General features: G+C 45.4%; 1 protein-coding gene and 1 long non-coding RNA gene across 3 annotated transcripts in view; one reads left to right on the forward strand and one right to left on the reverse strand.

Annotated features, from left to right (window-relative positions):
- LOC142930910 (uncharacterized) overlaps positions 1–21,144 on the forward strand; it is a 559,094-nt gene that overhangs the window by 398,175 nt on the left and 139,775 nt on the right. The gene's annotated exons all lie outside the window — the stretch shown is intronic.
- NSMAF (neutral sphingomyelinase activation associated factor) overlaps positions 1–21,144 on the reverse strand; it is a 61,588-nt gene that overhangs the window by 22,256 nt on the left and 18,188 nt on the right. Inside the window, exons 12-23 of one of the 2 annotated variants that reach the window (XM_032971050.2) lie at positions 19,317–19,425; positions 15,128–15,304; positions 12,812–12,891; positions 11,537–11,630; positions 10,497–10,560; positions 9,719–9,770; positions 8,782–8,902; positions 8,004–8,135; positions 7,804–7,846; positions 6,075–6,250; positions 4,290–4,413; positions 2,448–2,506 (exon numbers count right to left, since the gene is read on the reverse strand). In XM_032971050.2, the coding sequence (XP_032826941.2) occupies positions 2,448–2,506; positions 4,290–4,413; positions 6,075–6,250; positions 7,804–7,846; positions 8,004–8,135; positions 8,782–8,902; positions 9,719–9,770; positions 10,497–10,560; positions 11,537–11,630; positions 12,812–12,891; positions 15,128–15,304; positions 19,317–19,425 (1,231 nt within the window). Of the gene's footprint in view, positions 1–2,447; positions 2,507–4,289; positions 4,414–6,074; positions 6,251–7,803; positions 7,847–8,003; positions 8,136–8,781; positions 8,903–9,718; positions 9,798–10,496; positions 10,561–11,536; positions 11,631–12,811; positions 12,892–15,127; positions 15,305–19,316; positions 19,426–21,144 lie in introns of both variants that reach the window. The other variant, XM_076074045.1, reaches the window with a different exon arrangement.

The following is a 21,144-nucleotide window of genomic DNA, read 5'->3' on the forward strand; positions in this document are numbered from 1 at the left end:
TTTAAATTAAATAACCCTGCATTCTGATTTTTGGCCCACCACTTCATTACTGCAGCAGGAAAATATTTCTAACAATATATCTCGTCTAGCGATATTTTGGCCACTGCCCAAACCGTTAAACCCTTATATATTTTCTTAACACACGATTTGTATAACTCCAACCCCATGGTGTTAGGAGGTGGGGGGGGGGGGGGGTGCTTCGACTCGCCCTACAGCACCAGCCACGTCCAAAGCTGAATTTATTTAAATGGGGCACTTTCTGCCAAGACTTGGAAGTTGAAACGATTCCAGGGTGTTGCTTTTATTGGGGGGGGGGGGGCTCGAGGAGCTAAAAGCGATTTTATTGGTTGTCCATTTCAACGACGAGAAGGAACACAGTGTGTGCATGTTCCACGTTATAGGACAGCGCGCGTTCATTCCAGCGGTGCAGAGCACTTTCGATCTGCAGTTGGACACTGCCGTCAAACGCAACCCCTCATTGCCTTAAGTTGTGTTTTGTGGGTACATGGCAATGGTTGTGCGCAATTTACGTGCCAGAGATAAATTATGCTTGGGTACATTTTGCGTGCCAGGTTGGCTTTCAATTTGTGGCAATGCCACGCACGCGCGAGCCCGCATTACGTTTCTTTGTAATTAAGTTGTCTATTCACCAGGGCTTCCATGGGCGTCTCGTGCAACTGCCATCTAGTGAAGCACCGCATGGCATCAAATTGCAGCATGCCTGGAGCAAACCGTGTGGTCATTATCAGCAAAGTGAATTAAAATTGCTGCTGGGGGTTTTTTCCCCTTCCAGTCAGGCTGATAAGCCGGGCGCGTGCACTTCTATTTCACAGAAATGAGAGTCAGTCGGCACCAAACGCTCACATGGCGACGGAAACAAGCAAAAATCAAGGAGCGATTCGTAACTGGTTTGCCTTTTGCGTTAGCTTGTAGTGTAAATGTGTGCGTCGTCAACCCCCTCCAAAATATTACAAAGCAATAAAAAAGTGTCAATGCGAATCAAACGTGCCAAATCGATTACTAACTTCAGCAGCACCACCAGTGTTGTGTTGGAGAGTAATTTCACGTTTAAATAGTGAGATTAATAAAGCTAGCACGTTTGAATCACCCGACGCTTTTATTAATGGTCTGGTCGGGTGGTGGAGAGTTGACGACACACTTAGAAAAACGACCCAACCCAAAAAGAAAAAAACAATTATGAATTACATTGGTCGTGAATGCATGTGTATGAAGTTAAAAACAAAACTGTAACTTAAGTTGTGCGTTTCGAAATCGTGGTTTCGGTGCACAGGCCCAAAAGGGCCCACAACTATCAAGCGGCCAACAACAAACAGCACTAAGATACAGTAAAAATAGTGAAAGCATTTCTTGAATTGAGCGAGGCAAGAAGAACTTGGGACAAGGGACAAAGATGGGAGGTGATCCGAGTGGAGCAGTACGAGGGAAGATGGGCAAAGAAAAGCGCTCGGAATGTCAGTAAAGTGAGCGACACATTATGGATATTGTATGCATATAAATTTTTTAGAAATACTTTACAACCCTTTTTCAATAGAATGTACAACTCTTTGCCTCCCCATACCATGACAGTCATGGGGGTTTATTGGCCATACTTTAGCATGCTGGTCAGTGTGGCTTGGCAACGGGGGTGGGGGGGGGGGAGATGGGGCACTGGTTCAGACATCCCTTGCCAATGATGTCAGCAGTGGCCACAAAATCAAATGAAGGTTGCTGGGTTCACAGCAGTGCATTAACCATCACATACATAAAGGACCCGAATGACCTTTCTTAACCACAGAGTTAAGCAAACCATACGTCTTCGTTCATATCCATCTCGCCACATAAAATACATTAACATCGTTTTACTCTGGAGGCACCTATTTACCAAACTGCCCAAAATGCGCCCGACTCTTCGCCAGATCTTGGAAGCCAAGCAGGATTGAGGCCTGGATGATGCTTTGACGTGTGACAACCATGCACAACAAGGGTATATAGGCCACGGGGCTACATTATGGAGCAGCAGAAGGCCGTGCAGAAATATCCATTGCTGTACTTTTCTTCTTTGCTCCCTGCCTTCACCAACCGGCACGGATAAAAGATCAAATGACCCCCATGACCTACAGAAATTAACTTTTTTTTTACCACTGATATATATAGCTATTTTTCAAAAGCGACCTGGCCATCACAAACGGTAGCTCAACCAAGTGGCTTATCACGTGGATATTTATAGCAGTAGCCAAATACTCTTGACGCATGATGTCGATTTTAAAACGTGAAAGGAAAACCCGGAGGACGTGGAGAAAAATCCACGCTACCACAGGGAGAGAAACTCAAATTTCAAATATACAGCGTCAGGATCAGGATGAACCCACAACATCCTGTATTTCAGACGAGGTAGTTAACGTCCCCACCGCGGCACATGTACAGTATCATTACCAACATTTCCGTACCTTGAGATGTGGTGAACACGGCAGAGTCGTCGGACGTGGCGCAGATCGCCGACACGGGACTGAGAAATACAGAAACAGAATCTTTATACTGGAAGGAATGCACGGGTCAGAACATTACAACAACGAACAACACGAACACAAATCACAGGAGTGCAAAGTATAGAAAATGTAAACCAATCACTTCAAAAAGATAAAGAAAACTGAATGGCACACACACAAAGTAACAAGACCGGGGTTCTATGGGTCCAAGCCTACGAGAGTATGTGGTGCCCACCCACGTGTAAATTTATAGGCGTCGAGGTTAATATATCCGTCTCTGGGGTGCATCTGTGGGTCTCTATGTGATTGTCTCCAATCACATAGAGACACACACAGTAAATGTCCCCTGTTTCTATACAGCGTTTTGAAATGCAGGTCACATTTAGATGCCATATAAATTCACACTGCACCGTAAATTGTCCTGCACTGCAGACCGGCCAAGTTAATCCGTCCAGCATGGCCTGAAGGCGGGTGTCAATTAAAACCTCGTCTTCTGGAAATGGCCCTGTCTAACGGCCAAACGCAAGGGAAACGTGCGGCATCTTGCCAGCCCCCTAAAGGTCAGCGGTAATTGGATTATTGAGCATTCCTCCGGCCAGAAAAGGCGGGCTTGCTTTCACCGCATAGGACCAGCAACGGGTGGAGGGGGTGAATGCGACTCGTCAGTGCCACCACGAGGCAGGGAGGCATTAACAGCGACCACGGGAAGTAGCGGCACAACGCACGGGGTGGGGGGGGGGGGCGTTTCGTACGGTGGGGCAAGCGACTGCGAGTGTCGCGTGGGAAGACCTGGGGAAGAGAGGAGTCCTCGTGAATGTTAGATTTGCAGAGATAGAATTCCCCATGATAAATCTTCCTGGTCATCCGTGAAAAATCGCTTTATAGCTCCAGTATAAATAATGATTCTAATATCAATTTATCTTCACGACGTGACAATTGCAAGTGTCAGTCGACTGCAACTTCGTAAATTGTATCGTGAAAGTTTATCGTGTTGCCTGTGCTTTGCTGTTCTTCCGCAGTAGGATTAACAGTCACTTAAAAAGTTATTCTGCAATAGCAGTTCAATCAAAACGCAAGCCTGAGGTTCATTTTCCACGCACCACAGCTTTGCAACCCACAACGCCGCTCCATAAAAGACGCACTCAAACTGCGAGTTGCACAATCACCAACTGAACTGGGTCCACGAACGATGTCATAACCAGCACACCGTCAAATACTCCAGAATACATTTATAGCTATTCACGTATATCTTTAAATGATTGTTTTATGCATAATGTAAGTACATCGCGCATGCACATTATATATGTTAACTATGAATAACCCAACCGGAAATGGATATAGGAATACATAACCCCCCCCCCCGCCCCCAACCCTCTGGTCGTCACGCCTGATTGGCTCGCCTGATGATGCTGGTTGTTGCAATTACCGGCAAAACGTTACAGTATTCGAATTGTAAATGTTGGGGGTTTACTTTCCAACACACCGGTGTGCTGTACGAGTAACAAATTGGCACGTTTTGTTTACGTGACAATCCCTGACTAATTGGCTATGTCAGGCAGTGGTGGATTTAAGAAAACATTAATATTTACGCAATCCAACCCAAAAAAACCTATTATGTTTGGCATATTTTTTCAGGGTGCAAAGTAAAACGAAAAGAGAAATGACCATTACAATTTCACGATATTTAGTTGGGGGGGGGGGGGGGGAACTGGACGCGGATGTCGCGAGCCTCTTATTGCACGACGCATCGCCCTATCGCGGGCAGCCTTCACACGTAGGTGCGAGGGATGGGGAATTCCTCACTCCTTGTGAAATTTGTGCCGTGAAGAGATCTTCATCTCGCCGAGGTTGCTCCAAATGAGTGTTTTGCTGTCCTCCGTCAGGTCTTCAAAGCACGAGTCTTCAGGATTTGCGTCGGCCGCCTGGTCTGTGAACAGGTGGCATTTCTGTTATTTTCGGGGGGGGGTTATGGCAGCTTTCTGCCCTGCGGTCCAGCAACCCAGCAATTTTGATTTAAAGCTTTCGTGACTGCAGTAATTCATATTCTTAGTTCTTTCGGTAAAGTCAACGTGACTTTACCGAAAGAACTAAGAATATCAACCCAGCAATCTTGATGATGGTGGGGGGGTTGATCACAAAGAGATGGCACCATCGAGCGCACACGAACTGGGATTTGACCTAATCTCATAAATTGGACAGTTTTGGGTGTCCTGCCACAGCGCCACAATCCCATTCACGCAACCATTACAAGTGTGCAGGGCGTCAATGATAGATAGCGTCAGTCATTATTAAAAAGCTTATAAAAATCAAACCACTGCTGAATGAAGTTTTCCTCAGGCTGACGACACTTCTCATGGACTAAACAATCCACCCACGCACGAGCAGACTTTAATCGCTCCATCTCTGCGGTGGATGCGGTCTAGACTCGTTCCATCCTTTGGCTGCCACTCTTATTGGTCTCGACCCCCCCCCCCCCCAAACCATAATCCTCGCTCGCGAAATGTCCTGGTCAAGCCCGCTTGCTTTTATTAACATTCAAAAATGCAGGTGACATTCGGTGTTAACTTAGTCAAAATTATTTATTTCAGTCATGATCTTAGTCAATGGCAACCAGAGGAATGTTGGGCAAGTCTTATGTCTGTGGATTTCGTGAAGTAATGACTCTGGTCTCATCGACTGAAGCAGGAAAAAATTGAGTGCATTCCGTTATTAAATATTGGAGCGATGGGTTATGCAATTTCCACCTCCGCCTCTCAACGCCCCACCCGCCACCATGTTATCAGCTCAGCCAAGACCCACGTTTGCTCTTCATTGTACGACATTACAAGTTCTAATGACGTCACTAAATTATTTTTTTCTCTGCATCTTTATTTCAGTCTCGCCAAAGTCAGTCACACGTTGGTGGGTAGTTGTTGTAGTCACAATCATCATCGCCACGCTTGAGTAGTCATCCACCTCATGCATTAGATCATCGTTATTAAAAAGCACACGAACACACACAATGTAACTCATACTGGCTAAACGTCACCTGCAAATTACTCAATTGGGATTACACCGCAGCACCAACATCACCCCATTCTGTGAAAACTTGGCATGAGACTTCTGAAAACGAGTCTTGAAACTCGGACACATTTATGGGGACTCAAGTGTATCAATAACGACTAAATAAAACAAACAATCACACTGTGGACAGTATATCCCGGTAATAAAATTAACGCTGCTTTGGAAAGTGCTTACAAAATCACGGAACCGGACAAAAAAAAATCTGTAAAATGTACCCATAAAAGATCGCGTAAATATAGATGCGTCATTAAAACCCACCACCATCCGACAGCCAATTATATTAAGGGCACGTAAACTAACATGCCAATTAATTACCATTTCAGCACACCGGTGTGTTGGAGAGTAAACCCACAACATTTACAATTCAAGTACCGTGATGCATCGCTGGCGATTACAACCAGCTCCATCTGGCGCAAAACCTATATTATGGATAATATTGGTCGCGAAAGCTTTTCGGTGTTAAACTGGTAAAGTCTACCAATCCGCCGAGCCCTGCTCTTTCGGGCTGCTGTGCCGTGGCCGTACCTACGGTGGTCCAGGGCACACCACGGCTGCTGGGAGTGGAGGGCGAACGGGTCGAGTGGCTGTGGTACCGCGGAGCGAGACGCTGTGGGTGCGGCGTCTTGAAGAGCTGCAGCGGAGTCTGTCCGAACTCCAGGATCTGGGTCAGCACCGCTATTTTGTCCGTGGCATCGCGGACCCTGGGGAGGAGGCAGGGAGTGGTGTGGGTGGAGAAGGCACGGTGGGAGGAGAGGCCAAGGGCCAAATCGATAAGCAATTTTAGTGCGGAACGAAGAAAACGGCTATGGGAAAACTGTTACATCTTCATCGAGTACGCGGGAGATTTTACCAATGTGTGTTTCGGAAACCTCCAAGTGACAAGAACAACGAAACTGAAACTCAACTTTCGTCATTACTTGAACGTGCAGCATAGCAATCAAGTAATCGGTTTGTTTTGGAATGCTCTGCTGTGTCATCTGTGTGTAATGTATTTCAGAATATGAAGGTGTGAAAAGGAAGCCAAGTCTTCCTAACCATGCCTCACCAAGGCATGTGCACACACTGAATAATAAAAAAGGGGCATTTGTGCATGCGTACATTTCTTTCGAAATTCAAATAATTAAAGTTGTAGTGAAATTGAAACAGCAAAGATTGTGAATTGACCGACAAGTTCAATATTAGTAACCGTAAATGGAATTCTATAGTTTGTCCTTTAAACGACAAATGGAGAGATAATACACCTACGACTGAAAACGTGGGGAAAATGCATGCTTGGAATTATGCCGAGAGAGAGAGAGAGAGAAAAAAAGGAACATTTGGATAGAACAAAACGCTAATTATAGACACCGCATTGACCGTTAATAATAGCGAGCATCGGCAGGACACGTTGCGGCAAGGGATGGTGGACAACACACACACACAATAGCTAAACGGACACACGACGATGACAGACAAAACTGGCGGCGACCACCGTGGAGATTCTCCCACATGCATGAGAAAAATGGAGAATTGCGTCGCAAGTCAGTTTAGGACAGACGGCGCCAACATCGGCAGGGGGCCTTAATCCAGCCGCGGCTCGATTTCGGCCGCAAATTATTTGGACGACAATGTCTAATTCAAGCACAAAGCAGTCCAATTTGAAGACTGTGACATCATTAAATGTGTGCACGCCGATGCTATGAGGCTGCATGCACAAGGACTGCGCTTAAAAAAAGAGAGCGGTGTCCAATATGGTCAGTTTAATATTTATTACACAATTACGTTTACGCCAATGCAATGCCATGGGTATTCACCCTGTGCATAGTTTGAGAGCCAGGCGGCATTTTATTGTTCATGTGCTCCGTAAGATTTACTGTTAAAATTCCAAAGAAAAGCACCAATTGATTGAACTTAACTTAACTAGCACACACACCTGCCACTAATCCACAAGGAGAGCCCGAGTCAGAACACTTGGTTCTTACGACGCACTCAGTTTGCATGAAGGGACATTACATTCGAGCGCCGATATTTACGAATGTATGTAGAACTTCTTTCGCACCGTACGTAGCCAACCGCGCCAAAAATTGGAGATGCGTGAGGAAGGACAAACTAAAAAAAAGTCTATGAATGTCAAGATGTTCCTTCAATCCAATCCAGCTTTACACATTCCGTTCGGCCAGCGACGGATACATAAAGCGCGTCTAGATCGGTTGCCGAGATTAAACCTCCCCTCGGAAGAAAATGACGCAAGTAAAAAAAGAGAAAGAGCAAGTACCCTTCGATGTCGATTCCTCCTTCATAAGTCAGTGGATGGAAGACTGCAATGAGAAAACACAAGCAGGCATAATACCGGGCTACAACCTGTGGCACTCGCGGGTTATGGCCACTTCCGCCCGACCGATGCGGTGTTGTAACTGCCGCGCGTGGGGAGGGGGGGGGGAAATAGAGAGAGAGAGAGAACGCCTCTTCGCTCACGGTTGTGCGCCGCGATGGCCTCGCTGCCCTGCTGCTTGTACCCGAACACGAGGTCGATCCACTGGTGCAGGTGCTCCGAGACATGGGCGCTCTCCAGAGCCTCGCGCTGCTTTGCCAGGAAGTCCGCCGCATCTGCGTCATCGCATGGGTGGGGGGGGGGGGGAAGAGGGAACGACCGAAGGGTGGCGTCTTACAATCCTGCCACGATGCGTAGATGTTAATCATTTTAAATCGTAGTGTGGTTCACAATCCAGAGTTGTCAAAAAATTTTTTTGCATTCGTCAATAACACTGTCGTCTTAAAAATGTAAATTTACGTTGCAGACAATGGCCATTCTTTATATCACAGAAGCCAGAGAGCGTTAATGGGTCGCCTATTACACACTTTCTTTAAGCTCCTGTATTCACAAAATAACGTCTTCTTACGCTCATGAAGCATATGCGCTCACAACATATGCGCCGAATACACTCGGGAGGGCAGAAGGCAGGGCAGGAACAGCGAATGGACGCGAGGCGTACGATAACACAATCCGCCAGACGAAGGAAGACGTCTATGTTTGCGGGGCACGAGTGAAGCTGCGCGGGAAGTCAAGAGGGGAAGACAAAGACGGACGTGGCGGCACAACAGCGTCAGGGACGGGACAGTTCAATGCGACGAACACGACGGGAGCTTGCGTCGAGGAGAAGCGTGGGAGCACACGTTGACCTTCAACCTCTAAACCTGGAGCGGACACCAGCCGACAAAACCGAAGGGGGACGAGACGGCAGCTCGCATTCACCTTTAGCCCAAGGAGGCAGCTCCACGTTGTTGCTCCTCCGTCCTCCCTGTCGCACGCCGAGGTCCAGGTTGTGGACGTTCCTCAGGAAACTTGTGTCAGTCCCGTAGAATTCGGGAATCAGCTGGAAGGAGGGCAGAGCCATGCGATTGTCGTCGGGCGACTCGGTGGGAAGCAAGAACTTCGGGGCAGGAGAGCACGCTCGAGCGCCGCTTTTTACTTTCGATACCCAGCCAGGGATAAAAAGACGTGGAACGGTGGTGCAGTGGTCACACTGTGGTGTGAATACAGCAACAAAAAAATCGGAAGTGCGCTTTCCTGGCCAGAGCTAAACATCAGTGGCAAGTGATGTCATAAATGGCCTGAGGCACCCCATTAATTTAGTCAATCCACACGGACATGTCGTGGTGAAGTATGGTTGGGCAATACCCCATGACTGACATGGCACGAGAATACCTCCATCATTAGCATTAATTATTGTGCATGAATTTGTTTTAAATATTTAATGAAGGGCTTGCAAGAACATGAAAACGCAGCTTTGCCTTTCATACGGCAGAGAACTAATTGCAATGAATACCAATGGAATAAGAGATTGTCATCGCTAGCTTGACCCTACCTCTCTGGCCTGTCTCTGTGCAAGAAGAGCCAATGTCCTTTGATAAACAATTCAACCTGCACATGGCTTGACATTATTTATTTCACTTCTGTTGTGGCTCATCGCAAAAGGGCACGGTAAAAATTGGAAGGTGCGGTGAATTACAACTTAAAAGTCTCAATCCCTGGGGTACCAATTCCAGTCTAGTTTCTCACACCTACACAAAGAACATATTTCATGATATTAATTTAAAGGAGGATTGCCAAAACATGAAAGAGCCAAAGCAGTTAGGAGTGAAAGGCATGGCAAGTGGGGTGCGAGGAAATGAAAATATGCATCGTTTACCTCTTTGAAGTCTGTGACACCTTCCAAGCAGTTTCTCCAAGTGTCTGCAATGCTAAAACATTTCAATTTCACAAGCGTTCTGGTATGAGTCAACGTTCTAAGTGGCAGCCCACTTAGAACGTATATATTGCGGAACCTACTGAGCAAGCAAGTTGTGCAATTAATGACAGTATAAAGTGGGTACATAATGGAATGCAGAGCAGAATTATGAGATTAATGATTCTCTCTCCATCGCCCCCCCCACCCCACCATTCTTGCTCAGCTATTCCATGAACGGTCATAACTCCATTCAAGAATCATTCAACAATGGTGATTATAGCGGCCCCTGGTGGTTGGAGGAGTCATACGAACCTGTTTACAAATCGGTATTACACATTGTACAGCCCTTGTCAAGCCACTGGCCGAATAATAGCCACACCTCCCAGTGCGGCTCGCAGGTGGGGGCGGGGGGGCAGCAATTTGACCATACTTCACGACATTGGCAAATGTGGACTGGTGAAGGTGGCGTGCACATCTTTTGGGAGGACGGTAGTACAGTGCAACGTTGTCCCCTGCTGTACAACAGCATAAAAGCACAGCCCCTCTCCGCTGCGTACGACTTGAAATTTTAATGTTTGCACAAACGTAAATCCATTCTTTTAAAAAGGCTTCAGTGTACTCCGTCCACGTGGAGTAGAATTATATGGGTCTATCGATTAGATTTAGAGAATCAAACATCGATTGAGAGCAATTCATGAAAAAAAAACCAGAAAGAATGTTTGTGCGGGAGGTATCTCACCTGTTAAACATGCGGTCTGCGTTGTCAAACTTTCCATTCTGTAGACACAGCATGTGTTCCGGCGCTGCAGGGAAAAAAGAGAAATTCAAAGTGAATATATGAACACATTCGCATGCAGACACAAAGACAGAGTGCACCCGAAAAGGGGCGACTACTGCAGGGATGAACAGACGAGATGGAGCCATATCATCACAGGATGAGAAATTGCCACGGTGTATATCCATTACAATCAATCAGAAGCTTTATTTAAACTAGTGGAGGAATCCGATGAGCTATGAAGCTCTTTTTCACAGAAGTCCAGTCGGGGCAGGTTAGCGAGTTACAACAACAATGCAAAAAAAATATTGCAGCGTGAAAAGAGTAAGCAAGCACCTACATTCAAATAACGAAAGTACAGAAGTGCCATTTTTTTTAAAAATGATAGCTCAACAAAGTGGCTTATCATGTGGAAATTTATAGCAGCCAAATACTCTAAAAACATGTTTCTAAATGTGCAGAGAAAAACCGGAGGATCCGGGAGAAAAATTAACGTGACCACGGGGCGAGATACACATGCAAACTCCAAATATAGAGGCGTTAGCGTCAAGATCGAACCCACGACCTCCTCCATATCAGGCGAGCTAGTTAACATCTCGCCACCACATGCAGCGTAGACACCACCGCCTGGCTATGTAACGTGTACTACTTAAGAGCTTCAGTGATGGGTTAAGAAACGAGCAATTGTTTTTTCCCCAACAAAAATCCTCCCCCGCTTCCGAACGATAGCTCGAGTGGGAATGCGTTGGAGCCTGGAGTTTCCTGTGCACAGCTCAGAATCCAGTTCACCAACAATGCACGAACCCCCACCGTTCCATTTAATAGAACTCCAGGTTATGAATAAATAAAAGGGACATTCTGGAATAACTATTTTAGGCGGTATGGGTAGGAGGGGAACGTTTATTGAAATTCATTTTTGTTTACTGGACAGGATGATCCTGTCACCACATGGGAAAAACAAATGGAACTTTAAAAACCAAACAGCGACCGACTGCGTTACTCACCCACACGTACAAGGTAGAAGAGAACATAGCCCGGGGATGAGTAGTGGCTGCCGTACAAAAACTTTGGCTCCATGGGCATATCGCGGAATCGTTCCTGCAATGTAAACCAAAAAATTATAATAAATCGATAAACCACATTTATTTATCGCGCGAATGAGCAGCTGCGCAACGATTCACAATTCCCCGACCTCCGAGCAATTACGATAATCCTGCAATGTCACATTGTACGATGCGATGTCACGGACAACAGGGTAAGTTGTGATGTCATCGTGCACAGTGTAAGTTGTGATGTCATTGTTCCCAGCGTCATCAGTCATGTCAGCATAAGCTGCAATGTCAGGCACGGCATAGCACACGCTATGAAGTCACGGCGCAGAGAAAGCTGTGATCTTACTGTGCAGTGTACATTGTGACATTAGAGCACACGGTGTAAGCTGTGATGTTATTGCGCGCAGAACGGTTGGCTATGTACGGTGCGACAGAAGGTAAATATACATACAATGCTGTTCGTCACCTTACTTAATAGCAATTATGGGACTTGCAGATTAAGTGGTAGAAGAACCCACATTCCTATTCTGTGAATATTAATTCCTGCAGTCATGAAAGCTTTAAGTCAAGATTTAACCCACATACTATGTAGATTTATACCCCTGTGGATGCCATGTATGTTTGTACTATGTCTCATGAATGCAATCTGTACTGCTCATCTCATTTGCAGTGTCTTATCTCTCCAGTATGTTGTGGCTATATCGTCTCAGGTTGGTCTCAATATCAGGCTACAGACAATTTCACAAAATAGTCATTAGTAAAAAATATATTTACACACATTCTGACCAGGTGCAATTTTATACAGAAATCATATTGCCAAGACATGGTGTCAGTACAGAAAAATGTACAACTACATTTTTATTCATATATAACCAAGATAAACATTTGAGATTTGCATCTCGCATACAAACGAGTGAATTCACACAATAGCAATATTTAGTATTCGGTAACATAGTAACGTTTCCAATGGAGGAGACAGTGGTGAAGCGGTTAACACGTTGTACCACAAAAACCCCTGGCGAGTTTGATTCCCGGCCACGGATAACATCATGAGTAGAGTAAGACCTGAACCAGTCTCCGAGCCTGTATCCCCTTCATCAACCCATGTCAAATAACCCCCGTTATCAACATGGCATGGACTGGCCTTCACCCAGCAACCGATTAACAAAATGGAATGCACATTATTATGCATAAATGACCGACAAAACGGGAGCGATAGAAACTTACCAGCAATCTCTCCAGCCGTTCTGGATTCAGGGCACCGATGGGCTTGCTCAAGTCTCTGTAAAACTCCGGATTGTTCAAGTCTGGAACATTCGCACAGCAGGAAAGAGTATTCATTATAATTTGCGCTGTGGTTTTATGGTTATCGCTGTTGGAGTGACAATTAAACGATACTAATTTGCCCTGCAGCCTTCTGGTTCTCAACAGGAACAATCAAAGTAATTAGGATGGCTCCAATTAGTCTTACGATACTTGTGTTTAAAAATCGGGAAGGTTCTCCGTTGGGTGAAGTTTTGTCAAATCATCAACGAGCGCTTTGCACGAGGTCATCATCATCCCTGCCGAATTAATGCCTCCCACAACTCAAATCTTTACAGACTTGGAGTCTCTCTCTCAAATGTCCGCATCTCCGCAAAATCCAACCCCGCACTACAAGGCCAGAGTGTTTTTACAGGTCTCTTCAATTCCCTGCTCCTAGTGCCTTGTGAGCTGCCCTTGTTTTTTTCCCAAATGCCATTTTAGAGATGACAATCCCAGTACTGGTCACCTTAAAAGCACCTTACCATACATTTAATTCAAGCCTTAACCAAAGCGCTGTACTTTAGTACAACATGGTTGGCGAGATGAAACGAGATGAGTGGATGGAATGTGTGCGTAAAATGAGGTGGTGGTGACGATGCGTGGAATAAACCAAGAGGGAAATGAAACGAGTGGAGTTGGGGGACAGGGAAGGGGCGTTAGTACGAGTGGGGAGGACAACAAGGAGAGAAGGAAGGGTGGAAAATATAGAATCCATAGTATTAGTTTTTTTTGGGTTAGGTCGTGTAAATATAAAGGTGTCGTTAAAGCTAATCTCCCTCCCCAATCCCACTGGTGTGCTGTAGTAGTAACGTTTTGGCATGTTCCGTTTACGTGACAAACCTTACTAATTGGCTGGAGTCGGGTGGTGGCGGGTTTAACGACACATTTACGCAATCTAACCAAAATAAAACCTATATTATGGATGATATTGGTCGCCAAAGCTTACGTGTTAAACAATAGAGAATATATACTTTAATTTTTTTATTTAAAGCTTTCGTGACTGCAGGGATTCATATTCTTGGTTCTTTCGGTAAAGTCACGTAGAAAGGAAACAATAATAAAATATATACACTTTGGTTTTTTTCGGTAAAGTCCCATACGTATAAAATCAAATAAATCGCGACGTTTCGGTCGCAACACAAGCGGTCGTCCTCAGGCGGATATATAAATATAATCCAGCAGTGGAACTGCTGAACCAGCGAGAGAGCTGTTACAACAAAAGGTTATATACGTGGCGATGGGCAAGCAAGCGGGGTCTGAGCTGGAAAGGAATTCCACCCCCAGACGCAAGCACGTCAGTTGTGTTAAATGGGGGGGGGGGGGGGGGGGGGGGGGGGGGGGGGGGAGGATTAGGGAGAGAGATTAGCACGAATGAGCTTTCGTCGCCGCATAAGAGTATCATGCCCGCATATGCGCACAACAGCAGTGTTAATGAGATTAGCACCATGAGAGTGCAATCCAAAGGGCATGTGAGCCTGAGGAGGTGCAATCCAAAGGATTCCTGCAGTCACGAAAGCTTCAAATCAATCTAGAAAACGTTGGTTTTAAGAGAGGAGCTGAAGGTAGTGAGAGAGGGTGATTGTTTGACGTGCAAGGACAGTTTATTCCAGTGGGGCTATCCTCTCTTTCAAAAGGTATTGGAATCGACCTCACCTGTTCTACCTGCTGTTTTGCCCACATCCAAGTGGACAAATAGAACATATGCGTTTCATGCAATTTAAACAAAAAAATGGGACATGCGCAGCCACTAGAGGCTGCTACAATTATTCTTGTCAATCCCTGCTTTTGATCTTCCGAAGCTCATGGTTCACCCTAAACCGTATCTATTGCATAAAGCGTGGCATATTGCACAAATTGAAAATGTAAAACCTCTCCAGCAGTGTACGAACGTGGTCATCCAGAACAAACCGTATAAAGTATAATGACGCAATGCCCCGATCCACAAATACGAAGGAGACATCACGGCAATACACTCCGCTGCTGCACATGACGCAGTTGTCTGGTTTGACCAACTGAATGCGAAATAATTTGTTGCTCTGCATGTACATCAGCCATACGAAAGATGGCTTACACTATTATTAATTACAATTAATCTATAATATAATTTTTACCCCGAATTCGTGACGATGCATCGAATGGCAAAGGCATCACACATTCCACACCCGTGGGTAGGGGGGGGGGGAAAGAAAAAAACATTCAAATCGCCCTTCCAACGGCAAGCGACATCGACGGCCTCACCCAGTTCCTGGCTGCTATAGTCGCTGAGGACCCATGGGAAGACGGGGTATTGGGAGAGGTCGTTGCAGCTGCGGTCAGCAAGGTTGTTGAGGTGCAGCAAGTAGTCGTAGTTGGAGATGAGGCCTCTCTGCCACTGCATCATGAAGCTCTCTGCGGTGTGCTCCACTATGTGGTTGTCTGAAAAGAAAAAAGGGGGGGGAAAAGACACTCAAAAAACGACAGCGCCACTGCAAGGAGGTGGCCGGGTGGCTGAGGTCGTAGCGCCAAGCCACCGGCACTGGTCAGTGCCTGCGCTCGATACCAGGCTTCAGACCGCGATTTAAAATGGGGTTCTCAAGAGAGCGGGTTTATGGTCTCAACCCAGCCACGATTGAAAACAACCTGGGAAATGGGCTAAAAGTGGAGGCCGTGTGACCTAAATCACCAGCAAATAAAACTAAACTATTTTTTTTATTTTTAGCCGGGAAGGCCCATTGAGATATATAGCCCTTTTTCAGAAGCGACCTTGCCACAAATGATAGCTCAACGAAGTTGGTTTATCATCGCGTTGAAATGTATAGCAGCCAAATACTCTAAACGAGTATTCATTTTAAACATGAAGGGAAAACAGAGGACCCGGGAGAAAAAAAATCCACGAGACCATGGGGCAAACATGCAAACTCCAAATATACACCAGGCTTCAGTGTTGGGATTGAACCCACAACCTCCTGCATACCAGGCGAGGTAGTTAATATCGCGACCACGGCACCCATTCCAAACCATTTCATTCTCGTCATGGTCGCAGAAGTCAAGCTGGACTTGAGCCTGGATAGTGCTTGAAAGGGTGACTAGCATATGAAAAAAAAATAAAGGTAGGTATCAGACCTATGCACATAAGTATTATCAGCAGAGGGCAGTGTGGCAAAAAAATAATTCCAATTAACGTTTCCCTCATACCCATGTTACCTATATTCAAACATATCCATTATTTATTAATAACCTGGGGGTAAGATCAATTGAATGTGGGGGGTTATGAGCTTCCCAGAGAAAAATCCAGGCCAAACGCATTCACACTCAGAATATTTATACTGGAGGAAGCCGATGAGGTATAAAAAAAAAAGTCTTTTTCACGGATGTCCAGTAAAAGCTGATGATTCTGGCAGCAAGGTGTCGCTCACAAATGGGTGCCAAAACCCCGTCAGAAAATCCAGTGCTTTGTTTCTTAACCCATAACCGAGAAGCTGCAAGCAGTACACGTCACATAACGTGCTCCCAAACCTCGCTCATCGGCACAGTAACAGTTAAGTAAAACGCACAAACCACAGCACACAAGGACGCGATCATCCAGCAACGGATTAACAAAACGGCTGTATGTGTACAGGCTAAAAGTGCAACCTTGAAATCGGTACCAATAGCGTCGGGATATAAACCCAGTGCCACCTGTTTGCCTAAAATCTCACCACCCTTTCTTTCTGGATCACAGCAGTCTCACTCCACGCCACAATTACAACCGAAGGCGAGAGATGGAAAAAGTCGACTGCGACCTTACCGGTCGAACCTCCCGGTTTCAACCTTCCACGCCGCCAACGGCCAACCATCAACCGAATCAGGAAAGGAGACGGCCGATGCGGCCGCCCGATGCACAAATGGCGCATCGAAGATTCTGCAGCCTGCGAGTGCGGCGAAGAATCCCAAAGCATCGACCGCCACATCGTAAATACTCCGCTGCTGCTGCTGCTGCCTTCACTCCTTTAAGAGGAAGAAGGGACGAGATCCACTCTGGATCTGAACAGACAATTGAGAGGATAACAAATCTAAACTTATTTCTTAAAATCTGCTGCTATTAATTCATACGAAAGGTACCAATGGCGTCCATAACTGGAGGAATGCGAGCACGCGTCCTCATTTATTTACAGATTTAGATATTAAGAATTATAGCAGCAGCATTTCATAAAAAATTTTGCCACGACAAGACCATTGGAAATATTCCATAAGAGCATTGCAATAATCCACTCTAGATTATATATAAAAAAAACACTGCTGACTTCTTGGCATCAGAAGAAGAGACCAGAGCTTAGTAATTTTATAGAGGTCACCACCCCACTGTGTGTACTGGTCATCGCATTTCGCTATAAAATATGTATGGCGCTTCACAGCTATAGTCACCACATCTTGCCATTGCTTCATTCTTGACACAAGTGGATCCACAATTGAAACACTTCATTATCAAAGTGGTTAAAAATGGCATAAAATCCAGCACAAACCCAAACGTTCCAACAAATCACGTGGAAACGATTTTCATGGCCAACTCCAAGCAGCACTTGCCACTGGCAACAAAAACAAATGCTTGTCTAGGCTTACGCATCATCTATATATATATAAAAAGGGACATTTGTGAATGTGTGTCTGTTCAAAATGTTTAACGTACTTCCTGACATGCAACAAACTTGAAATTTGCCATGTGGGTTACTTTCCAGACTGTACACAAAGCAAAAAATATAAAAAAATAGACTTTGGGGGGGGGGGTCGCAATAATGCATATTTTGCACGGCAAGTGAGCTGTGACGTCACATCTGTCATGTGACCCATATGCGGAAGCGTAACGGAGTGTGCCTGCTGATGTCACGCACCCCCCTACCCCCCCAAACCTTCGCGGGTATAGTGCCATACAAATGTGTTGCAGGTCTAAGGCGTTCTTCGCGGAGCATTGGTTTATTATTTCAGTCGTTTACTGCTGTACGCACCCTGAAAGTTGTGCGTGTCTGCTGCAAGCGCGTGTGTGTGTGTACCTATGGATGCGCACGCGTGTATGTGTACCTATGGATGCGCGTGTGTTTGTGTGTGTGTAGGGGGAGCGGTAGTGTAGTGATTAGCGCTACACTGCGCTACGAACCCGGCGACCCGAGTTCGATTCCCGCTCACGGCCACCACCGGTGACGATTATTTGAACCGGTCCTGGGCCTCCCCTAGATCGACTCAGCCTCAAACGAGTAAGTCGTGTGGTGTGTGAACATCGCCACTTGGGGGACAAAGGCGGCCAGGCGTGGTGAATCCAAGTCCCGGGCGAAGCCGGGTAGTAAAGCTAGTTAATAAAATAACTCTCACGCTTGGCTTTTGGAATAATTTCTAAAGCTTTAATCAGGCAAATTCCTGAATCGTGGTGAAATTATTAAAACGCTTTGCTGTACCTACAAACTAAGAACACGATTCTGCAGCAGATCCGTAAGTGCCAAGGCAAACTTCACGCGACACAATATAACAAGCGTAGAGATGACACTTGAACCAGAGCCGAGCAAAGGCTGTCTGCAAACAGGAAGCAAAGTTACAATAAAAAAAAGTATTCCAGCCAACCTTTATACTGCAGGTTATAAAATTACAATTCGAAAATTGTTTCGTTGGGAAACGCTTTACATTTTAATTCATCCAAGTGGAACTGGAAGCGATATTTGGCAGTAATAGGCACAGGACAGGGAAGTTCTGGCTGGACAAATTCTAGATGTAATTAAGTTTATGCCAATAATTCAGAATACAAATGAACAAATCAAGTGGTTTCCGCTTAAACATGCGTCAAACCGTGATCATCTGCGGTTTACACCCGAGCCTGCAGTGTAAATTCCACATTCTTATGGCAAGGGCGAGTCTACCTACCCATAAAAAAAACTTTTGAGTTAATGCAACATTATAGAAAGGTGGTGAGAAAAATGGATTGAGTTGACTGGAAGGAATGGCCATAAATACAAATCTGGATTGTCCAAGATGAATGGAAAAAAATAAACCACAGTATTAGTCCCCTAGGATGCCACTTAAACCTTTCCCGTCCCAAAACGTCTGCAAGTTGCAGGGTTGGGTTCCGTTCACCTCCGAACCTCGGAACGCTCAAGCAGCTCGGCGTTAATTTTATTTAGAGGTGGCGTAGCGACATGACCACCACTATTATAGCTGGCGCTAAACTGTACCATACAACTTCCGCACGGCCTTGTGGGAGCCTCGGTACCGATAAAGTTTGATGTACACGTACATCCATCGGAAAGGGTTAATTTTCAGTTCTTTATCAATCCACTGCCGAATGAAGATTCCTCCCACACTGTTACCCATAGGGGGGATGGGGGAGGGGTTTGGCCATTACCTGCCTGTGGGGTGGTCAGTAAAGGGGCCTGGTTGATGGTGCAAATAACTCCAACTAAAATGTTCTCACTGTTCAATAACTTACCAAGCTGGGAAGCGATGTAAAAGTAGACTTCATCCCGGTCTTTGCTGTGGTAGAACTTTAAGTAGATGTCGGAGCAAAAATCCTTCTCCGTGCAAAACACCTCGAGTCCCTGCGGGCCCAATGAGAGAATAGGAAAAAAGGCATGGGCTTCAGACAACGAAAGCTACACAATGTCATTGACGAAAAGCACATTCAATTGATAACTCTGAATGTCTATTAGGCAAATGTGATATATGTGGGGCAATCAGGGCTGCATTTCTTAGGTCACGGCTCAGCTCTAGCTTGGCCTGGCCTCAAGCGGTTCAGCTCAGGCTCGAGCCAGTCAGTAGCTTAAAAAAAGACGCAAGAGCAGCTCAGCTGTGGCTTGGCTCAGGCGCGGAAATCCTGACCATGGCTGGCAATGCTCAGAGCCGACGCAAGTTGAGCGTGGCTTTTGAGTCTAACTCATCCGAGACGGCGCAAATAAACACACAATGCATGCACTATTACGATTCGGTAAGCGGTTAAATATTGTACACGTACGGCACTTTGTCAATCCACTGCCACGTGACAGGGAAATCAAAAACCTTAACATTAAATTTTGATTTAAAGCTTTTGTGACTGCAGCGATTCATATTCTTGGTTCTTTCGGTAAAGTTACGTTGAAGGGAAACAAACAATAAAATTCTCACGACGTTTCGACTGCAACGCAAGCAGTCATCATCAGATCTGAAAACCAATGGTTCTTGCCGTTGGTTTTCACACCTGATGATGACTACTTGTGTTGCAGTCGAAACGTCGTGAGAATTTTATTTTATATATATTTTATTATTTTGTTTCCGTTCAACGTGACTTTACCGAAAGAACCTTAACATTACTCTTTGGTTTTTTCGGTAAAGTCACGTATAAATAAGAAATAATAAAATAACATAATAGCGTACGACGTTTCGGTTGCAACACAAGCAGCCATCATCAGGTACAGAAGAGCTAAATTTACGAGAGAGGGGAAACACATAACCTCAGATGTATATACAGACACCCAAGTAGGGGGAACTAACACAGATCCAACAGGAGACAGAGAGAGAAGCATACCAAACAGACAGGGTTTAGCTACATTTTGGAAACCATATAAACCAACACAGACGGTCGGTCAAAACACAATTAACGCATAGTCCAGTTGATCACGCTATTTTGCTAAACCCTGTTTGTCTGGTATGCTTCTCTCTCTATGTCCCCTGTTGTATCCTGTGTTAGTTCCCCCTACTTGGGTGTCTGTATATACATCTGCGGTTATGTGTTTCCCCTCTCTCGTAAATTTAGCTCTTCTGTACCTGATGATGGCTGCTTGTGTTGCAACCGAAACGTCGTATGCTATTATGCTATTTTATTATTTCTTATTTATACGTGACTTTACTGAAAAAAACAAAGGGTAATTCCTGCAGTCACGAAAGCTTCAAATCAAACCTTAACATTCTCAAAAGCTGGTATGTGATGGGGTTTTTTTGGGGCAGCTATGGCGCCAAAACCATCAACTCACCAAGTGGTTTAATAAACAGGCGGTTGAAACCTGGATTTGACACCCAGCATATCCATGGGCCAGCTCGGCACTCGGATCCCCGAACCCATCTCTCCATTTCTCATCTTTAACACTGCACGGTGATAATACCATAAAAGCAAGATCAAAGTTGAACTCATGAGCAAATCTCAACGTTAAAATAATTCACCAGCTGAACGGAACTACTTCTGAAGGACAAGTTGTGTGCCTTCGCCGGTGGGCTCATGCAAACAAAACATTCAAATATCCTAAGCGGGAGAAATAAGCTAAGGACACCATTATTTTTCCTGCCAA

This window comes from Petromyzon marinus, chromosome 45, assembly GCF_048934315.1.
Source record: "Petromyzon marinus isolate PM22_M1 ecotype Great Lakes invasive population chromosome 45, UKy_Petmar_22M1.pri1.0, whole genome shotgun sequence".
Classification (NCBI taxonomy): Eukaryota; Metazoa; Chordata; class Hyperoartia; order Petromyzontiformes; family Petromyzontidae; genus Petromyzon; species Petromyzon marinus.